This window comes from Scyliorhinus canicula, chromosome 19, assembly GCF_902713615.1.
Source record: "Scyliorhinus canicula chromosome 19, sScyCan1.1, whole genome shotgun sequence".
In the NCBI taxonomy this organism is placed as follows: domain Eukaryota; kingdom Metazoa; phylum Chordata; class Chondrichthyes; order Carcharhiniformes; family Scyliorhinidae; genus Scyliorhinus; species Scyliorhinus canicula.
This window is the reverse complement of record NC_052164.1, coordinates 20,197,245-20,219,952: the sequence shown is the minus strand read 5'-3', so window position 1 is coordinate 20,219,952 and position 22,708 is coordinate 20,197,245. Positions and strand designations below refer to the sequence as shown.

General features: G+C 47.9%; 1 protein-coding gene across 1 annotated transcript in view; it reads right to left on the bottom strand.

The window, feature by feature from the left end:
- The window catches only part of dhx8 (DEAH (Asp-Glu-Ala-His) box polypeptide 8), a 52,530-nt gene extending 46,148 nt beyond the window's left edge, over nt 1-6,382 (bottom strand). Inside the window, exons 1-4 of the mRNA XM_038778665.1 lie at nt 6,282-6,382; nt 2,818-2,903; nt 341-416; nt 61-146 (exon numbers count right to left, since the gene is read on the bottom strand). Coding sequence (XP_038634593.1) covers nt 61-146; nt 341-377 — 123 coding nt within the window. The 5' untranslated portion in view covers nt 378-416; nt 2,818-2,903; nt 6,282-6,382. The remainder of the gene's footprint in view (nt 1-60; nt 147-340; nt 417-2,817; nt 2,904-6,281) is intronic.
- Between the last annotated feature and the right edge of the window lie 16,326 nt (nt 6,383-22,708).

The following is a 22,708-nucleotide window of genomic DNA, read 5'->3' as shown; positions in this document are numbered from 1 at the left end:
CACAGAAACAATTAAATCCCCCATTAAGGAAACTGGAAGTGAAGTAAATGCAGAACATACCCTTGAAGATGGATTATCAGGTAGACACAGTACAGGGAACAGCTCCTTCATTTTCTCCTTTTCCGATCTTGGTTTGACTATTTCCACTGTACGAAAGATATTAACAGAAAGAAGGATTCACATAAATGCGTAAATAAAGGACGAAAAAGGAGCCGACACTAAATGAGCAGCTCTTTCAGAGTGCAACAATGACAGGCCGAATGGCCTGGTGTGCTCTGAAATTCCACGAAAACTCAATCAGTTACATAGATACAAGAAGAGATGGTAGTGTATTTCTCACCCTTGCAAGAGGTCGATGGCTTGGCTGGAGGTCGCATAGTCTGTATTAAACGTAACAAATTACTGATGAGCGAATCCTGGAAGACAGCAAAAAAATACACTGATATTAATCAGAGCAAACAATTAACAGTACAAAATAAAGTGGGGTACTCATAAGGGGATCATTCCTCGCAACAACTTATTCCTTTAATTTGCATGATAATATTTAAATCGTAGATGTGGTCATATGTGAAGATGTGGAGGTGGGAAAAGGTGTTGTCATCTGCCTCTGATCATGTAGAATTTGCTTTCAGAGCAAAAAAAACTTTAATTCAACTGAATTAAGCAACTTTGACTTCTTAAATAAAATGATTGACAAGAATTATGAGTGAACACTACAAATTTTTGGGGTCCTCGAGCAAACATTGAGCCCTTTATTTGAAGTGCCAAGGAGATGACTCCTATTTCGGGCAGGAAAGCTGCACACTAATTTTCTGGCATTCACCAATTTCTAGCTCATAATCATTATGCGTGCCCTGCCCACCAAGCTTAGGAAGTCACTTAGTGCCCCAAAAGACGGGCCAGCCAAACATCTAGGTCTATGATTCAGCATCTTTGATGGGGAGCTTCATGCAATGGGAATGCATATCAGGAATTTGAGTAAAGTGCCCAGCAAGCTCCCATAATTTTCTGAATTTTTTTTAATAAAAAAATTTAAGAGCGCCCAATTAATTTTTTCCATTTAAGGGGCAATTTACCTCGGCCAATCCACCTAACCTGCACGTCTTTGGGTTGTGGAGGCGAAACCCATGTAAAGACGGGGAGAATGCACAAACTCCAAATGGACAGTGACCCAGAGCCGGGATTTTGAACCTGGGACCTTGGCGCCATGAGTCAGCACCACCGTGTTGCCATAATTTTCTGAATATTAACATAAAATATTGGGGTTGCAAATATGGGAATCTCCTCACCATGTTTACATTTCCACTACTGCCTCCATTGCTGGGAAAAACAGCACTGTGTTGTAAATTTATCCAGATGCTGCGAATCTGAGCAAAGTAGTGAAATAAGTCCTCTTTCTTGTAACAACAACAATCGTTTGGCAATGTAGCAAACAATGTTGGTCAGCAAGCAGGTTTTCAGATCAAGCTCCTTTGCTAATACTACTGTTCTATCCAAAATATTTCTTTGCTGTTTCGGCTACTAACTGGACCTTTCACAGTATCTTTCATTGGCCCTTGATTTCTTCCACTTCCAGCAATGTTTCTTTCAGTTGTGTAAGTTGCACACTTGAACAAAGAAGAATTTGTGTACAAGTGTCTACAGAAATGAAAACAGCAGGTCGTGAAAATGGCACATAAGCTAGTAAATAAAAAGTTATGTCGAACTATTTAGGAATGCCCCTTCTGCTCAATTCTTGAAAAGGCTATATTTCAGTACTGCTCATGTTCGGGCAGATTAGTTGGAAGAAATTAACATCTGAAACAGAGGAGAACCAGAAATAGACCGTTTCTTCTGCCGCCAAATTACCTGTTTATATTCTGTCATGGAATATGGGCATTGCTGTTAATTGCCCATCCCTAATTGCCCTTCAACTGAGTGACTTGCTAGGCTATTTCAGAGCACAGTTAAGAGTCAACCTGGTCTGGAGTCACATGTAGGTCAGATTTTCTTCTCTGTGAGGGACAATAAGGTTGGAATTCCCTGTCCATTTGCTGGCGGCAAGATTCTCTGGTTCTGCCGGCAGCGCACCCCCGCCCGCGGGTTTCCCAGCAGCGTGGGTTGGTTTCAATGGCAATTCCTATTGACAGCGGTGGGAGCAGAGTACCCCACTGCCAGTGAACGGCGCGCCGGCGAATGGCGCGCCGCCTCCTGCTGCCGAGAAACACGCGGCTTGGGGACAGGCGAATCCAGCCCTAGGTTTTCAAAACAATCGATGTTTCATGGTCACCGTTACCGGAACGGGTTAGGCGGGACAGAGGTGCAGTGGTTAGCACTGCTAATTCACGGCACCAAGGACCCGGGTCTGATCCCGGCCCCGGGTCACTATCCGTGTTGAGTTTGCACATTCTTCCCCTGTCTGCGTGCATTTCACCCCCACAACCCAAAGAGATGTGCAAGCTAGGTGGATTGGCAGTGCTAAATTGCCCCTTAATTGGAAGCAAAAGTTACTGAAATGAGCTAACAATTCCAGATCTAATGGAATTCAAATTCCACCAGCTGCCATGGTAGGATCTGAACTCATGCATTAATTGGGTCTCTGGATTACTAGTCTAACGACATTACCACTGTGCCACCATAACCACCCCCCACTTTTCAGGGGGCTTTAGGAAATATGTCGGATCATTTTGGTCCAATTGAATTGCATAGCAGAATAAGTTCTGATGAAAGGTTAACTTTCATTTTCTCGCCACAGATGCTACCCTAGCTGCTGAATATTTCCAGTTTTTATGCTTATTAATAAAGTTGAAATTGGATTCCTCCCTCTATCAACCTTACCGTAAACTCAGCTCCATTCTTCACCAGTGCTCCTTTAAAAGTATCAAAAGTAACATTCTTCTCCGCCAAACTGATGATAAATTCAGCTGGAAATAGAAAAACAATGGCACATTGAGAATAAAAGCGGCTGATTTTCATTTTGCTCATCGCATTGCATAAAATCAAGTCCCTCCTTGCATTAGAAATCACAAATTAATAATTTTGAAACAAATGGTAAAGATTATTAACGATTTAAGCACAAATACCGCCCCCAATGAAAGGATTTGTTCATGTTCGGGCTCATGTAACACTTCCCAGTGTCCAAAGCACTTACAGACAACTCAGTACTTTTCTTAAAACGTAGTCACTTATAATGTAGGAAATATGTAGCACACAACAAAATTCATACACAGCAAGTCCCACAAACAGCAATGAGACAATGTCTAGTTAATCCCTTTTCAGTGATGGTGTCGGAGTGATAGATATTGGCCAGGGCATTGCAGCAACCTTCCCTTGTTCTCTGAAATAGTGCAATGGGATCTTTTATGTCCATCGGAGAGCACAGGTTGGTTTAATGTCTCATTCAAAAGACGCAGCACACACTCATCGCCGCACTCGAGCATCAGCTTAAATGTTGTGCACAAGTCCTTGGTGTGGAATTCATGCTCCTTTCCCAGTTTAAAGATTGTTAGCAATTTCTAAATCTCTAAAATTCCACTGTTGATTATATACAAGATAATTAAAAGTATGCATTAAAAAATTCAAATAGTGACAGTCGTTCAACTCAAATTGAATCAACAGGAAAATCAAAATTACTGAAACCAGTTTTAATTAGACACCTTTCACCGCCCCCCTCCCCTTCACCCAGGACCCCAAAACACTCTTTCACATCAAGCAGCAACTCAGTTGCAATTCTTTCAACTTGATACACAGTACTCACTTCTCACAATGTGGCCTCCTCTACACTGGGGCTCAAGTGATCACTTTGCTCTGTTCAGTCTACAAGCATAACCCTGAACTTCAAGTCCTTTGCCATTTTAATTTCTCATCACGCTCTCACTCTGACCATGGGCTCCAATTGAGGTTAATGGAAGAACAGCATTTCATCTTTCAATTAAAAAAAACTGTTTCTCGGGATGTGAGCATTACTGGTAGCATTTGCTCCCCGCCCCTAATTTCACCCGAGAAGACCTGCCATATATTTTCAATATTTGGCACAGACACTCCAGACATAAAGATTCTCACACAGATTTCAAATGTGTTCAAAGCTAATTGTTTTCAAAAATAAGAGGCACAGAAGGCTGTTGGTCTTCAGTGTCAATATATGGGAACAGTTAATCAATGACTGGCAAAGAGAATACCTGAAAATGTTTGTTGCAACTCAACTCTTACTCACTCACCAGGAAACCTAACAACAACACAGATATCCAACTATTTCCTTTCCACGTAATTTCATACCTTTTGCTATATTGCCCTCCCTCCCCATCCACACAAGAGGTTGGAACATAACCTATTTGAGAGTCTCTCATCTTTGACACATAGAAAATACATGTTTACCTTCAGAACCGACTCAGGAATCAGTTGATTAATTTACATTTTTACTGAACTAAAACAGACTGAGCTCCTAAAACATTATTCCACAGCCAAAGTTGCAAAGTGCTAGGCATGAGATTTTTAAAAAAATATAAATGTAGTGTGCCAAATTAATTTTTGCCAATTAAGGGGCAATTTAGCATGGCCAATCCACCTAACCTGCACATCTTTGGGTTGTGGGGGTGAAACCCACACAGACATGGGGAGAATGTGGAGTCTGCACGTCCTCCCCGTGTGTGCGTGGGTTTCCTCCGGGTGCTCCGGTTTCCTCCCACAGTCCAAAGATGTGCGGGTTAGGTGGATTGGCCATGCTAAATTGCCCGTAGTGTAATAGTAAGGTTAAGGGGGGGGTTGTTGGATTACGGGTATAGGGTGGATACGTGGGTTTGAGTAGAGTGATCATTGCTCGGCACAACATCGAGGGCCGAAGGGCCTGTTCTGTGCTGTACTGTTCTATGTTCTAATGTGCAAACTCCACACGAACAGTGACCCAGGGCATGAGATTTTTGATCAAGTGTGAATCAGAGATCACAAACCATTCTGCTCTGACAAAAAGTCATGGACCTGAAAAATATTAAACTCTGCGACCCTCTCCACTGATGCTGCCTGACGTGTTTAGTACTTACAGCTTTTATATCACAAATTTCAATTGGGCTACAGCTTTACCGCTTTATCAGTATAGACCAGTAACTCTGGAATCTTCAGCACAGCCAGCAAGGCCAAGTGACTTCTTGGCATTTCTGGGTCATAAATCATACTCTGGCTGCTCTTCAAATGCAGATCCCTGGACCCCAAATGGCAACTTTAAGTTAGGAAAGTACAGCAAGCACTCTCCCTTAATGTATTCAGTCTTTTTAATGTTAAGTAGTGCGACAAATCATCTAAATACGTTTTCATAGAATCACAGAACCCCAGCACTGTACTACAAATTCAGACCATCATCAGGAACTTATCTTCCAGTTCATTTGTGGTCTACAGTCAGACCATTTAAAAAAATTTCATTCAACAGATATAAGCATCATCGGCGAGACGAGCAGTTTTTTTGATCATTCAAGTTGCCTTTCAGGAAGGTGGCAGTGAGCTAGCACCCTGAATTGCTGTAGTCCATGTACCATAGGTGCACCCACAATGTGAGGGCGGGATTTAGATTATAAGACATAGGAGCAGAATTAGACCATTCGGCCCATTTAGTCTGCTCTGCCATTCAATCATGGCTGATATGTTTCTCATCCCAATTCTCCTGCCTTCTCTGCAAAACCCCTGATCCCTTTATTAATCACAAATCTATCTATCTCTGCCTTAAAGACACTCAATGACTTGGTCTCCACAGCCTTCTGCGGCAGAGTTCCACAGATTCACCACCCTCTAACTGAAGAAATTTGCCTCGTCTCTGTTTTAATGGATCGTCCCTTCAGTCTGATGCTGTACCCTTGGGTTCTAGTCTCTCCTACTAGTAAAAATATCCTCTCCAAGCCCACTCTATCCAGGCCTCTCAGTATCCTGCAAGTTTCAATGAAATCCTCCCTCAGCTATTCTAAGATCCATGGAGCACAGACCCCTCCAGCTTTTGATTCCGGTGAAGGAACGGCGGCGTCGCAAGTCGAGATGTGGGGGGAAGACTTGCGGGTGGCAGTGTTCCGACGAGTCTGTGGCTCTCATCTCTCGGAATGGTGGCAGTCACCAGTTAATAGACGCATTTAATGCCCAGGTGCGCCCACATCCTTTTTTCACCATTGGTGGGGGGGGGCATTGGTGTGGGGGGGGGGGGGGGGGGGGGTGTCAGCAGCAGCTGGAACCTTCAGCACCTGGAGCTCAGCTTCAATGTTTCTTCAGTTGGATGGCTGAGGGGAAGCAGAGGGATTGGGGGCGGTCTGGCCGCTCCAGTTTCTTACCCAGGTCCTTGTCGTTGATGCCCAAGTGGTTGTCCAGCTCAGTGCAGACCTTGGACACCAGGGACAGGTACTCGAGCTTACTGAGCTCGTCCAGCGCCACCTCCGCCATTCCCAAACTGCCCCGGGCTCCAAACACTGATATTATCAACAACAACCCCGGCGGAGGGGGATCCGCCCGCTCCCCAAAAACAAACGCTCGGGAAACAGGGATCAAAACAAGCACTTCTCCACCCAGCCTCCAGCATCCACCGCCATCTTGACGCACGTCGTTCTGACCTTTCGCCTTTCCTTGTTGACGTCAGCGCGTCGCCCGACCGCCGACCCGCTTCGGCCATTTCCGGAAACCCCGTCCCCGAGCGGAAATTCCGGCGCCCGACCAGCAGGGGCCGCTCTGGCGCCAGGGCCCGAGCCGGCCAGTGGGAATTGGCAACAGTGGAGTGGCTGGAAACAGCTGGGCTTCCCAAAGTCTGGCTGTGACAGCAGGAAAGACGCTGCCAATGCTGGCAGATCCAGCATGAGAGAGACAAAATAAAAAATATCGAAATGCGCTCTGAAAAATGGAATATCGTCCCCGGAGTCAGTTCTCTCTGAATTGCTCTGCTCCCGTAAGCAATCCTCTCCTGGGAGACCAAACACGGTACTCCAGGTGGGTTGGAATGCGTATAACGTGGGAAAATGGGAGCTTGTCCACTTCGGCAGAAGACAAGCAGTACAGTAGCACAGTGGTTACCACTGTGGCTTTACAACGCCAGGGATCTGGGTTTGATTCCCGCTTAGGTCATTGTGCGGAGTCTGCACGTTCTCCCCGTGTCTGCGTGGGGGTTTCCTCCGGGTGCTCCGGTTTCCTCCCACAAGTCCCGAAAGACGTGCTTTAGATGAATTGGACATTCTGAATTCTCCCTCAGTGTACCCGAACAAGCGCCGGAATGTGGTGACTAGGGGATTTTTACATTAACTTCAGTGCATTCTTAATATAAGCCTACTTGTGACACTAATTAGGTTATTATTAAAATATGCAATAATAGATTATTATTATATATTTTTTAATTCTTCCAATTAAGGGGCGATTTATCATGACCAATCTACCTACCCTGCAGGGACAGACCTTTAAGTGGTGGGGCTTCTCCTACAAGGAGAATCCTGGCTGTACAAAAATCTCAGCATAGGTGCAGATAGAGGACAGAGACCCTTGGGGGAGTGGAGGTGTATCGGAATGATGAAATAAACCCCAATCGCAATTTCTACTATCGTCTACGCATTCCACTTATGACGGATTCAACACCGTTGTTGGGAGTTTGTGTGTGCAAATTGGCTACTGTTTTTATTGCATTTACAATAATCACTTCAAAAGTACTTCATTAGCTGTAAAGTGGTTTGAGACCCAGCGTTCATGAAAAGTGCTATAAATGGACGTCTTTATTTTTACCGTTGGTGTCCCTTTGTTAGATCATCACAATTAGAATAATTCATTTCACAGAAAAGGTTATTAAAATTCATTTTTTTTACATAGAATGAATTGTCACTGGAATTAAATTAATCCTGATAAGTGAAATTAAGTGAAGCGTGATAAGCGTTCGCACATTTATTGTGTCCCTTGTTTCTTATGATCTGCTTCTTTTGCTGCACATCATTATTGCTGTTGTACTGTATAAAACTTCAGCTGATGGAGTATTCAATCAGGACAGTATTATGGGCCCCAACTTACCCAGAGTGGCAATCAGCTCTGGATTCCCCCTCTGTGCTCACTTACCTGTGCCACGTTTCTTCCATGCCTGTTTCGCGCGATCAGCCGACTCAGGTCAGGTGGTATCCCAGCAGCTCAGTTGTCCCCGTGGCCTAGTGTTGCAGTCCAGCAGATTCAGATTGAAGCAGGGCGCACCCCTTCTTACGGCACTAGCTGCCATAAAGCAGGTAAGTTTAAATGTCCCGTGACAAAATGATAGATCAGGGTGACACAGTGACACAGTGGTTAGCACTGCTGCATCACTGTTCCAGGGACCGGGCTTCAATTCCGGCCTTGGGTGACTGTGGAGTTTTCACGTTCTCCCTTTGACTGCGTGGGTTTCCTTCGGATGCTCCAGTTTCCTCCCACAGTCTAAAGATGTGCAGGTTAGGTGGATTGGACATGCTAAATTGCCACTTAGCGCAGGTTATGGGGTTATGGAGATCGCGCGGGGGAGTGGGCCTACTAGGCAAGGTGCTCTTCCAGAAGTTCGATGCAGACTCGATTGGTCGATTGGCTTCCTTCTGCACTGTAGGGATACTATGAAAAAGGTAAGTGCCTGAGCTAAGTGGATAGGATTTGAGAGGTTGCGGACTTGGGGTGGTTGGATATCGGAATGGTTGGATATCAGGCAGGGGTTTCCAAACAGCACTCAGGGTGTGGTTGGACAGCTGAGGGTTGGCTCAGGCCTGTTGGTGTGGAGTCAGATCGGAGGGTGGTCCGGTCGCAGGTCAGGGAATTGGGTCAGGGTGAGTGTCCAGACTGCCATTGGGGAAATGAGAGGGGGTGCCATGGAGGTGGGGGTAATGTCCTGGGGGTTGGGGGATTTGGGGAAATCTCACGGGGGTGGTTGGTCTTTGTCTTGACAATACATACCCAGAAATTAGAAGACATTTTTGGGATAACGTTTTGCATAACACAGCTGGGGCCATCCGAAGTTTGCAATTTAAGTCACATCTTCACGGGGGCAGCATGGTAGCATGGTGGTTAGCATAAATGCTTCACAGCTCCAGGGTCCCAAGTTCGATTCCCGGCTGGGTCACTGTCTGTGCGGAGTCTGCACGTCCTCCCCGTGTGTGCGTGGGTTTCCTCCGGGTGCTCCGGTTTCCTCCCACAGTCCAAAGATGTGCGGGTTAGGTGGATTGGCCATGCTAAATTGCCCGTAGTGTCCTAAAAAGTAAGGTTCAAGGGGGAGGGGGTTACGGGTACAGGGTGGATACGTGGGTTTGAGTAGGGTGATCATTGCTCGGCACAACATCGAGGGCCGAAGGGCCTGTTCTGTGCTGTACTGTTCTATGTTCTATGTTCTATGTTCAAATGGTTCAGAACATCGCACAATTGCCCAGAGGAAGTCAGCACTTTTGGGCAATTGCTGTGCAAATGCTTACCTGGGAAGTTCCAAGAGTGATTCCCCAGCCCATCTTTGGTGTACCCCCGACATAGCGCAGGGCAACCTGGTGTACCCCCCCCCCCCCCCCCCCCCCTCCTTAGCCTTCTACCTCTCACCTTAAATCTATGCCTCCTGGTTATTAACCCCTGTACTTAATGGGAAAAGTGCCTTCCTATACACCCTATTATGCCCCTCATAATCTTATACACCTCTATCAGGTCCCATCTCAACCTTTGCTGCTCTAAGGAAAACAGCCCCAGCCTGTCCAATCACTCCTCAAAGCTCAGGCAGCATCCTGGCAAATCTCTTCTGCACATTCTGCAGTGCAGTAACATCTTTCCTAAAATGTGGTAACCAGAACTGCACGCAGTACTCCAGCTGTGGCCTAACCAGCATTTGACAAAGATAAGCTAGCATTTATTGGCTGCACAGAATGAAGAGGCAGAGGTAGGGAAGCCACAGAGAGAGACATGTAACAATCTCAAAAACATAATGACGTTAATCCCCAAATGGCCTGAAGGTGCTGCTGGCCCAGTACAGGGAGGCTTTGACTAAATCTGCCCAAAGCTGGGAACCTCAGCTGGTCATCAGCCACCCTCCAACCTCCGACCACAGAGAACTTCGCAGTAACTGAAGAGATAATTGTAATTAAACTAAAACAGCAGCTGAGCCCCCAACATTGTTAGGTTGCTGCACTGGCACTGTTTCAAAATACGAGCAGAACTTCCGTGACATTGCTCAGGGTGCTTTGTTAAGCAATGACCATTGAAAGTCTTACATCATGTAAGTACAAAGCTTAGCATACAGCTATTTTAACATATTATCTACACGCAGTGATGTCGGCTTGTGTCTGTGTTCGCTCCTGGGTACCATTGTGCCCCAAGTGTAACAATTGTTTCATAGGCACCAAGATGTTGTGGGACCCTTTTCACCAATCTAATTCTTTTCCCCATTATGTGCGGATCAGGACTATTCGCCAAAGCTGGCAAGCACTAAATAATTATTCATTTCAGAGGCCAGCCTGGAGGCCTTCTGAGACTTTTAGTGAATGTACTTTAGTGGGTGCCTGGAACTCGCTGCCGGAGGAGGTGGTGGAAGCGGGAACGATAGTGACATTTAAGGGGCATCTTGACAAATACATGAATAGGGTGGGAACAGAGGGATACGGACCCCGGAAGTGTGGAAGATTTTAGTTTAGATGGGCAGCATGGTCGGTGCAGGCGTAGAGGGCCGAAGGGCCTGTTCCTCTGCTGTACTTTTCTTTGTTCTTTGTACTTTTCTCCCATTCTGATGATAGTGAATATTCATATATGCTCCCTGATACATTGGCAATAAATAGATGTGAACTCCTTCTGTACTGCACCAGCATACAGCTTAGAACATGTGCTCAAGCCTCCACAAGGTACGGTGTCTGCATCTGGCCTGACCTCGGACAAGCACCCCAAAATTTACAATGTGATACCTCTCCATTTCACTCATCCTGACAAATTGCCAATTTGTTACCAACGCTGTGTTTTGGCCTGTGATAAATCAAAAAGAGAAACTGCCGAAACTCGATTCATATCGGCCATCCATACTCTGTAAACCAGAGGCAGCTTTCATTCCATCATCCTATAGCTATGCTGTCACTGAGATCCCCCCTCCCAGGTGAATGCATAGTATAAAACACACTGCACATACCGTGTCTGTGACCTCGAGTCTGTGACCTCGAGTTTCCACATAATTACATTGTTTTTTTTTTACAGTGCAGTTCTCCTAATACCAGTGGCAAAGATTGTGGGATTTTAAGGACAAATTGTGCTCAGCAAATTGGGTTTCTTTTGTGTAGGTTGTAAAGTTAATCGTGCCAGCAACAAGCCACTCGCCCTCAAAACTGGTCAAATCCTCAGCGTGAATGAACCACCATTGTTAAATTAAAGTGAAAATGAAGTGAAATGAAAATCGCTTATTGTCACAAGTAGGCTTCAAATGAAGTTACTGTGAAAAGCCCCTCATTTGTGGCCCTTGTCTGGAGGCTCCAAAATTAAGCTGGATCTTCTGGATGTCGCATTACGAATAGGGACATGTTGACAGGTTTCAAATGTTTTTTTTAAGGAACTGGCTACTGTACCCAAATCTAACCAGAAGATAAAGGACGAAACTAAAGACTTGCCTTCTTTCACAACCTCAGCCTATCCCAAAGAGCTTTCGGACAAAATAAATATTTTCGAAGCGTTGTCACCTTCAGATATTCTTTAAAAGTCATTTTCAGCCTTTTGAAACCTAATTACGCACAGGTGGCAGATTGACGCTGCAATTAAAAATGTTTTTTTTAGACAAACCCATTTTCGGCTGTATTAATCAAACTGCAGTGAGTTGCCACTCTTAAATCTAGCAAGGATTTTTGTTTTCTTTGGTGAAGAATTATGTTGTAAAATGCCACGCAATTATATTGGCTGCTTCTGTGTTCAGCAACACACAAACATGTTCGAGCAGAAGTATGTGGGAGGGGCGGCATGTGGCGCAGTGGTTAGCACTGGGACTGCGGCACAGAGGACCCGGGTTCGAAACTTGGCCCTGGGTCACTGTCCATGTGGAGTTTGCACATTCTCCCCGTGTCTATGTGGGTTTCACCCCCACAACCCAATGATGTGCAGGTTAGGTAGATTGGCCATGCTAAATTGCCCCTTAATTGGGAAAGAAAATAATTGGGTACACTAAATTTATTTTTTAAAAGAAATACGTGAGAGATAATGAATCACCTTTGAAATGGGTGCTGGAATTGACAATCATGCCGCAAAGTAGAAATTGAACCTGTGTCTCTTGGTGTTGCCGAGTGTGATGTTGGATATGTAATGGCAGGAAGCAGAACTGGGCGAACCTACAATGGGTGAAGGGTTTTATTGCTAACACCCTCTTCCATAGAAGCCGTAGAATCCCTACAGTACAGAAGGAAACCATTTGGCCCATCGAGTCAGCACCGACCCTCTGAAAGAGCACCCCCCACCTTTAATAAGGACAAGGAGAGTCCACACCGAGTTTTTTAAAGTTTTATTTACGCAAACCGATGTATACGGTACCCGGTAGATCCCTACCGGGTTCCTCTCTGGGCGGTGTCTTACTGGTCGACCTTATATACCCTAGTTAATTGAGATTACCCGTCCCTAGCGGGGAAGCTCGTACTCCACAAGGAGCACAGGGAAGACAAGCATGCCCACCCCGTAGGTGGGATTTTACACCGTCCAGACCCACTTCCCCCACCCTATCCTCGTAACCCCACCTAACCTGCATATCTTTGGACACTAAAGGGCAATTTAGCATGGCCAATCCACCTAGCGCACAATAGCACGGTGCTTCGCAGCTCCAGGATCCCGGGTGCAATTTCCGGCTTGGGTCACTATCTGTGCGGAGTCTGCACGTTCTCCCCGTGTCTGCATGGGTTTCCTCCGGATGCTCCGGTTTCCTCCCACAAGACGTGCTGTTGGGTAATTTGGACATTCTGAATTCTCCCTCGTGTACCCGAACAGACGCCGGAATATGGCGACTCGGGACTTTTCACCGCAACATCATTGCAGTGTTAATGAAAGTCTACTTGTGGCACTAATAAAGATTATTATTAACCTGCACATCTTTGGATTATGGGAGGAAACCAGAACACTCAGAGGAAACCCACGCAGTCACCGGGGTCCCTGGTGCTGTGAGACAGCAATGCTAACCACTGTGCCATCGTGCCACGCTGCGCTTCATTATTGTTTTACTGTCCAGAGAATACTCAAGCTAACATGGACCAAGTTTCGCACTTAAGTTATAACAGCCACATAACTGGCTTCTTGAATGTGCCTTGCAATGATCTTCGATACAGGGCACTTTATTTGGCTTACTTTCCTGCGATAAGTGTGCAGAAGTTAGCAGGTCTTTTGGGATTCTTCATGACCAGCTGGTGGTGCTGTGTTACAGTTCACTCAGGAAGTCGCAGTTACTGTTGCAAACATCCACTGTTACATGCATGTTGGGACAGCGCCGGCCCTAGGGTTGCTGGCGCCCCGGGCAAGCTGAAACTTCGGCGCCCTTGGGGGGGGGGGGGGGGGGGCCGAGAGGGGGCGGGGCGGGGCCGAGGGGGGGGGGGCCTGCGGCCGGAGGGGGGGGCCGGGGGCCAGAGGGGGGGGGCGGGGCCCGAGGGGGGGGGGGCCGAGAGGGGGGGGGCCCCGCGGCCGAGAGGGGGGACCGAGAGTGGGGGGGGGGGGGGGGGTGGTGTGGGGCGGGGCCGAGGGGGGGGGGGGGGCGGGAGGGGGGGGGGGGGCCGGGGGGGGTGGGGGGGGGGAGGGGGGGGTGGGGGGGGGGGGCGAGGAGGGGGGGTCGGACCCGGGGGGACCCGAATGGGGATCGGGGGGGGCCTGACCCTAGGGGGGGGCGGACCCGAGGGGGGGACGGACCCGAGGGGGACGGACCGGGGGGGGGGGGGGGGGGGCGGCCTGGGGGAGGGCGGCCACCGCGCATGCGCTGGTTGGCACCGGCCCAACTGCGCATGCGCGGGACCCGAGTCTCTGGCGCCCCCTAGCACATGGCGCCCCGGGCGACTGCCCGAGTTGCCGGTGCCTTGAGCCGGCCCTGATGTTGGAGTCTGCAATTGTAAATAGTGATGGTAGAGGCTCCAATGTTCTTCCTATCACTTGGCTGACCAGGGATTTCTCCCGCTCTTACTGCCTGCACTGGCGTGTTTTGGGAAAGATTTACGGGTCGATACTAAACCTTGGTTGGCCGGCATTAGGAACACACCTTCCTTGGCCATGAAGCCCAGGGGACGGGACTTGAACCCAGAGATTCTGGCCCAGATGCTACCCACTGAACCACGAGACCTGCCATGATCATGGAGCACAGTTCAACTTGGTTGAATCTGGTTAATATGGCTACCACTGAATTTGGAGTGGCTGTTTTACCTGTTATCATCTACAGGAAGTGATTGAAAGCAGGCCCCTTGTTAATCCGGGCTAGTCCATAAATACGTATGACACCCACCTCTCCGGTTATCTAACTTTCAGGGCAACTCCATCGGCAGAGATTCACATGAGTAAAATCCTCACATCGCACAAAACTAAATGTAAATCAATATCTAACCTAATAGAAAGGATTTGGACGTATTATGGTCGTATTGCTGAGTACATGATTGGATTGGATTTGTTCATTGTCACGTGTACCGAGGTACAGTGAAAGGTATTTTTCTGTGTGCAGCTCAAACAGATCATTTAGTACATGAAAGGAAAATACATAATAGGGAAACACAAGGTACATAATGTAAATACATAGATACCGGCATTGGGTGAAGCATACAGGGGTGTAGTATTAATCAGATCAGTCCATAAGAGAGTCGTTTCGGAGTCTGGTAACAGCGGGGAAGAAGCTGTTTTTGAATCTGTTAGTGCGTGTTCTCAGACTTCTGTATCTCCTGCCTGATGGGAGAAGTTGGAAGAGTGAGTACGCTGGGTGGAAGGGGAACAGATCATTCTACGATCTTCTTTTTCTCTGTGCACATTAGCAGATTAGGTCAGACAGGTTGTTCATCTCATTGAATAATTTATCGGTATTGATGCATGAATTAGACATTCATTTTGGGACAAGTGTGTCTGAGGCCAAAGTGCTATTTGCAGGCACAGGCTGAGGCAGCTGGTCCTGTGACCTTTGCACTCTGCATCTGTCCTGTTGGTGGCACAGGTTGCAAGGGTGGGGGAGGCAGGGGATGATTGGCAGGGAAGGGGGTTGGGCAGATGTATCTGACAGCTCTCTTTGGCCCATGTTATACTGACGGTAAATATAAAGGACAGATAATGAAAACACATGCAAGTATTACACAGGTAATTAAAGGAAACAGGTTATCAGGTACCTTTCCCTGTCCATGTAGTAAATTAATTCAAATCTCGTCAGGACCTCACCCTTCATATCGACGGCCGGAGATACAATGATAGCATAGTGGTTAGCACAGTCGCTTCAAGCTTAGGGTCCCAGGTTCGATTCCCGGCTTGAGTCATTGTCTGTCTGGAGTCTGCACGTTCTCCCCGTGTGTGCGTGGGTTTCCTCCGGGTGCTCCGGTTTCCTCCCACAGTCCAAAGATGTGCAGGTTAGGTGGATTGGCCATTCTGGATTGCCCATGGTGTCCAAAATGGTTGGGTGGGGTTACTGGGTTACAGGGATAAAGGGGAATATTGTGGAGGCGTGGGGCTTGAGTAGGGTGCTCTTTCCAAGGGCCGGTGCAGACTCGATGGGCTAAATGGCCTCCTTCTGCACTGTAAATTCTATGTTTCTACAATTCTTCCCAGACAGGGAAGGATGCCCTCGTAAGAATGGGAGATGGTGCTTGACTCACCGATCAACAGTCCTGACGTACCACTGCCAAAAACCTCCACAAAAGACGAACACGGGACATGACCGACAGAGTATCCTTTGTCATCCAGTACATCAATAGAGCGGAGAAACTACAACATCTTCTTCAGACCCGTCAACATGTCATCGATGACGACAAACATTTCGCCAAAGCCGTCACCGCACCTCAACTATTTGCCTTCAACATCCACCTAACCTCAAACAGACCAGAGAACTACCTAGCCTTCAGGAGAACAGTGACAGCGCTGCCGTGGCAACCTCTGCAAGACATGTCGGATCATCGACATGGATAAGTGATGACAGGTGGACTATCATTTGTATGTAACGTGAGTAGATCAGTATCATCATCAGCATCTGTATGTGTACAGTATTATAAGTTATATGTTTTACTGTTGCAGTTCTAGCATCTGACCAGCAGGTGGTGTGAGTATGCAGGCACGTAATCCAGATGCAACATGGGCGGGATTCTCCGGTTGCCGACGCCAAAATCGCGTTCGGCAATCGGCCGGAGAATCAATGTTAGCGCAGAAATCGGTGATGCTTTCTTTTTGAGATGGGAAGGGAATACTCCTGTCTGGCAATTCTTGCGCAGAGTCCGTTCTTTTGATGTCGCAGCGTCTGCATGGTCTTGATGATGTACCACGTCTCGGGACATCCTTTTATCCCATCGGGATTTCCAATTGAGATTGTACCCCCCCCCCCCCCCCCCCCCCCCCCCCCCCCCATGAAAGGTCAGGAACCCTATTGGCATACATTAGCATTCACTTAGCAGGCTTCCCTGTTGTATCACACAACACACACAAACACACACATCCCACCGCTCAACTTAGGGTTTACAACAGGTGTTGACAAACAGGGACCTGGTAAACAGAACCTGCCGGGGATGACCAGGTAAGACAGCTCCAAGGTGGGAAAGGGACATGCACAGTAAGTACTCTGATCGTGCCGGGGAAGGGTGGGGGTTCTGTTGGGAAGGTTTGGGGTTGGGGGCGTGGACCCGGCAATTCTCCAGCTGTATTGGCAGCTAGAGCCGGGGGGGGGCTCTACTGTTTCCATGTTGGCAGCAGGACATAGCCTGTAAATCGGAGAATCCAGCCCCATGTGTTCCAGGACAAGGTATCAGTAAGGAGTTGATAGCAGTCACAAATTAGAGTAGGTCTGTAGTATCTTAGTGTAAGTTAGTGTTGGACCATTATTTCCAACTGTATTAATCTTAGATATTATAGTAATCCTTCATAGTGTTAGTAATAAATAGTTTTTTTGTTCAACAAAGTGTAATGTTCTTTGTTAACACTACCACATCAAGATTCAACATCAGCATAATCAAAGAAAATTACAGATACTACCATCACACGTGAGAACACCGTGGCTGTTAAGGGAGGGGGTGTCCTGTGTCCATGGGGGTGGGGGAGGTTCCATGGGGTGCTTAAGCCGCATGATGTTGTGGGACGGAACCCGTGGCAAATTCTCCGTTCTCACTGGCAGCAGGGTGGACTCGCAACAGGGAATTCCGGCCCAGGGCAGCCATGGTCTTATTAAATGGCGGAGCAAGATTGAAGGGGCCGAACGGCCTACTCCTGTTCCATGTTGTTGTGTTCCAACCTTGCAGGAAGCACTCAAGCAGTCTTCCGTGATATAATTCTACCCAGAACCTGGTCTACGAATTGACTCATCGCTGGAAGTCACATCTTCCTGTCGGATGTGTTCGCAATGCACCGCCAGCCATGATGCCGTCACACGGCTGTGGTGATAGTGGTTAAGGAATGAATTCTCACAGGCACGACTTGAATGAACCTCACTGGCTCAGTGAATAAATGCTTTCGTTAGTTCAATGCCAAACCAGAAGAAACAGAGGGCGCGATTCTCCGCCCTCACGACGGGGCGGAGAATAGCGGGCGGTGCAAATTTTTACGGCGACGCTGGTCCGACGCCCTCCCGCTATCCCCCCCCCCCCCCCCCCCCCCCCCCCCCCCCACGCCCGCCCCCCGACACGAATTGCTGCTTGCCGTTTTTTTACGGCGAGCAGCGATTCTCCCCTGGCCGATGGGCCGATTTCCAAGGCCTTTACGGCCGTTTTCACGAATTTGAATACACTTGCTATACAAGTTTGTGAAAACGGTGCCAAAGTGCCGTTCTTCACAACCATGCCACCGATTGGCACGACCGCACCACGGCCGTGCCAAGGGTGGCATGGGCCCGCAATCGGTGGGCACCGATCGTGGGCAGCGGGTACTTACCCTGTGCACTCTTTGTTACTCCGCCGCCCGCTGGATCAGTCCGCGGGGCGGCTGAGGGGCATTACAGACCGCGCATGCGCGGGTCTGACGCATATGCGCGGATGACGTCATCCGCGCATGCGCAGGTTGGAGTCGTCCAATCCACACATGCGCGGCTGATGTCATCATATGCGTCAGCCGTCGCTAACTTTGGCGCTCGGGCTTAGTGAAATTCGTTAAGCCCGCGATGCCGTAGTTCACGGGGCCACGATGCTAGCCCCGACCGGGGAGCAGAATCGGATCCCGGGTGGGGGCGCAGAGGCTGCCGTGAAACACGGCCGTTTTCATGGCAGCCTTCACGACTCTCCGCCTTTGCGGAGAATCGCGCCCAGAAGGTCTCCTTCTATGTCATGCTCATAGAAAAGTACAAAATTCCTACAGGATTAGACAGGGTAGATTCAGAAAGAATGTTCCTGATGGTGGGAAGGCCAGAGGTTTGAGGATAAGGGGTAAACATTTCAGGACTGAGGTGAGGAGAAATTTCTTCATCCAAAGAGTGATAAATCTGTGCCATTCACTGCTATAGAAAGTAGTTGAGGCCAAAACATTGGGATCAAGGGATATGGGGGGAAAGCGGGACCGGGTGATGATCAGCCGTGATCATAATGAATGGTGAAGCAGACTCGAAGGGCCAAATGGCCTCCTCCTGCTTCTGTTTTCTATTGTTCTATGTGCTGCCAATGGCACCTCATGGCCCTTGGGCTGACAGGGTAAGGTTAGCTTATGCCTTCTCCTGCTTGCTACCTTGTGATAGAAAATGACTGCATGTGGGAACGTAGACAAGATCAGGTTAGGTTTGATTGCCTTGCTCCCCCATACGCCCGTCGTCAAATACCTCAAACAACAATTTATATCGACCTTTCAAAGCACTGAAATATCTTGAGATAGAGGAACAGGCAGTGGTCTATGCAGGGGAATTAGGGCAGGTAATTGAAAAATGTCCACGTAGCCAATGTAGCAGGGGGTGAAAGTATCCAAACGTCCAAGGCAGGATGGAAAAAAGAGACGGGTTTCAATGTTTATTAATGCTAACAATACTCTCTTCAATCAAAACAAAAAAGGGGACAGGATAAATATTGTAAATGGATCATATGCAATGTCAAAAATGCACTCAACACTTCAGTCACCATCAATAATAAAATAAAAGTATAACTTGGCTTAAAGCATAATTCCACAGCAGACAACCACATCCTGTCACAGTCTGCCAACCAGAATGTTCAAACGAACAGTTTATTAAGCTCAATAATTGCCATGAAACAGAATATAACACTGATTCAAAGATGACACAGGCAATCGAATCTGGGTCTTGCTGTCATGTTTACTGATGTGTGTTTAACAAATGAATTTGAGTTACAGTAGTGTGGAGCACTGAGCGCCGGTACGTTTGGAGAATGGTACATTACCCTCGTCAGCCACTAAGCATGTGAGTGTGGATGATAAATAGCAACAATTTACGATAATAATTTTTGCTTTAGAGAAATGACCCGTGTGTGTCCCCTGTTGATTAATGAGGTCCCATCAGCTGTCAGGCCATTTAAACTTGCCTTGGGAAAAGGTCCCAGCTGCTGAGATTCTGTGTGTGGGAGATCTGTCTCCCCAAATGAAACAGGCTGGAAAAATTAGTGTCACCCCATCTGGGAATACTTAGCTTTGGAAGAAAAATGATTTCAAACAACGTATACTCATCCATTTATTGATGAATAGGCCCAATTTTCCATCTTTGATTAAGTCTTTTCACTGCAGTTGGTCTTTCATTCACAATGATCCTTCATTGTGTAATATTGTGTCATGTATGATTTAAATGGAGCCAGTTAAAGAGGCAGCGTCCAGGCTTCACTTTCCCCAACTCGGTGTCTGGATAGAACCTTTGTGTTGTGGGCGCGAAACCCACGCAAACACGGGGAGAATGTGCAAACTCCACACAGACAGTGACCCAGAGCCGGGATCGAACCTGGGACCTCGGCGCCGTGAGACAGCAGTGCTAACCACTGCGCCACCGTGCTGAATTTTTAAGAGTGGGGAACCAATAAACGTAGTTGTATTGCTGACCTGTACCCTTTGAACTTGACCCCAGTTTTTGCCCCACTGATAGGGAGCGACCATGAGGTAAATCATAGTGGTTAATGCCACAGTTGTATAAATCATAAACATTGAGCTTTTCTCTGAAAAGTTGAAGAATCCTTACAAAAACACAATATTTTCTTTTTCTACGTTAGAGTTCTCCCTTCCTTGTTAAAATGTGTTATAATGAAGCACATTAGTTGGAGTAAGATTATGGACGCAATTTGCCAGCCTCGTTGCACCCAACCTGGTGACACGACGTGGCTGTTGAATCTTGTGAGAAGCCTCTCGGGGGATTCACGACGCTCCAAGGGTCTTGCGAGATTCAACGGAACCTTGCGAGACGTCACGATCTGCATCTCACCCTCACCAGGCATGATCCAGATCCTGGGAGAATTCGCCAGGCGCCACTTTGTACTGGTCCACACAAAGGTGCCACCTTGGGGGTCTCGCAGGCCATTGGAGACCCTCGGGTGGTCAGGCATTGGGCAAGATGGTACCCTGGCACTCTTGCTGGCACCCAGGTACCTTGGCAGTGCCAGCCAGGGCACCCTGGTGGTGCCACCCTGGCAGCACTGCCAGGTTGGCAGTGCCATGGTTCCCGGGTGCCAGGTTGCCTGTGCCAGGGGTCGGGCCTGGGGTGCCTTGCCTGTAAGAGGTGGGGTGAAGGGGGCTCGAGGACCCCGGAAGGGTGCAGAGGGGCGGGGTGTCCAGAGACCGCAGTGAGGTAACTGAAGAGGGTAGAAAGATCAGGGCTGCCTTTAAAAGTGATGCCCTAAACCCCGAGTTGTCTATAAATGATGGTAAGTGCAGCCTCGACAGGGCGTTCCCCACTGAGGCCCAAACAAACGGTAAAGTGCCATTGAATAGCTGGGTCTCACTCGGCACTGCAAGTGAAGAGAAACACCCTGCCAAATGCAGCCGAAATGGGATTAGGTGGGCAATTCTCCCCAAAACTTTCTCAGTTAATTTGTGGCAGATTTTTCAGGGAGTTTCCCGTCGGCTCCGCGGCGAGTTCCTCATTGCTATTCAATGACACTTTTTTGGCCCCTGGGGAGTTTCTCACTGGTTTAGCCCACAATTAGGGTGGGATTCTCTGTCCTCGTTTGCCCGACGACCGGAGAATCCCGCCCGAGGTCAATGGATTTTTCCATTGTCGGCATCTCGCCTGTGACGGTCTTGCGGTGGGCGGGGCGGAAGAATCCAGCTCTTAGAATTCTTTTCAACACTGGGGAGCTGAACTCAGAGATCGGGCCGCCATTTTGAAAGGGTACCCCGATCTCTAAGTGAGCTTGTGGGTACACCCCCCATCTTGGCAGTGCCAAGGTGAAAACTGGGCAATACCAAGGTTCTCACATTCCAGTGGAGGGCCAGCTGCCACCCTGCACTGACCCTGATCACTCAGGGGTCTCCGATGGCCTGGGAGACCCCACGGGTGCCATTCAGCCTCGTACATGTCTGTGTGGACCAGCACTGATCGGCGCCCAGTTGCAGCCTCCCTGGGGAGGCCGGTGAATCAATGGAGGCCGGTAGATCCCAGGCAGGTAGGTCGTAAGTAGGTTTCCGACCTACCTCCTCGAGCGTCATTCGGTCATGGCCATTTGGGGCGGAGTTCCATCTCCGACGTCTCGCAGGACTTCAGTGAATCCCGCGAGGCACGGAGCCTGTCGGGAGACTCGCTGCATGCCTCTCCCAGGATTCTCCGGCCCCGTTGTGCTCTCACTTGAGTGCAACGCGGCCGGAGAATTGTGCCCTCTGTTTTTGTCCCGTTGAATCGTGCTCATAATCTTCTTTATGATTAAAAGAACCCAGGGCGGCACATGGCGCAGTGGTTAGCACTGGGACTATGGCGTTGAGGACCCGGGTTCGAATCCCGGCCTTGGGTCATTGTCCGTGTGGAGTTTACACATTCTCCCTGTGTCTGCGTGGGTTTCACCCCCACAATCCAAAGATGTACAGGGTAGGTGGATTGGCCACACTTAATTGGAAAAAAATAATTGGGTACTCTAAATTTTTTAAAAAGATTAATAGAGCCCAGATAGAATTAACATTTAGTTCATTAGAATGTTATATGACGCAGTGATCCTCTTCCTTCTTGAATCCTCATAGTGTTGAAATCAGGACATTGTACAGTCTTCTACTCTCATTCTTTTCTGGGATTACACTGTGCAATTCTTTGACCATCCCTTGATTGTACTAAATTGAAACTTTTCATCTCTAGGTTTGGCATCACCATTGATCAACACTTTACTTATCCGTTTTCTTGTCTTCTCTTTTCAACCTTGCCGGTATCCTGCGATGGGGTTCTCACTCTGGCTACCAAACAGGTACAAATCTTGAGGTGATTTTTGATTTGAGAATGGTTTTACCTCTTGATTATTTAGTATCAAATTCCTACTGCTTCTTCCCGTTGTACAATAATTTCTTAGCATAATATGTGTTTAAATGGGCTGAAAATCAGCTAATTTATCAACACAAAGTAAAAGCAGTGGGCCAGATCTCAGCTAATACCGATGTGAGTCAGATGTTAATGACTTATGGTGTACATTTTCGAAATACATACCTCAGAACACAAGTCACATTGTGTGCACAGCTAGTGCCACACCGCTTGAAGTTTTTAACG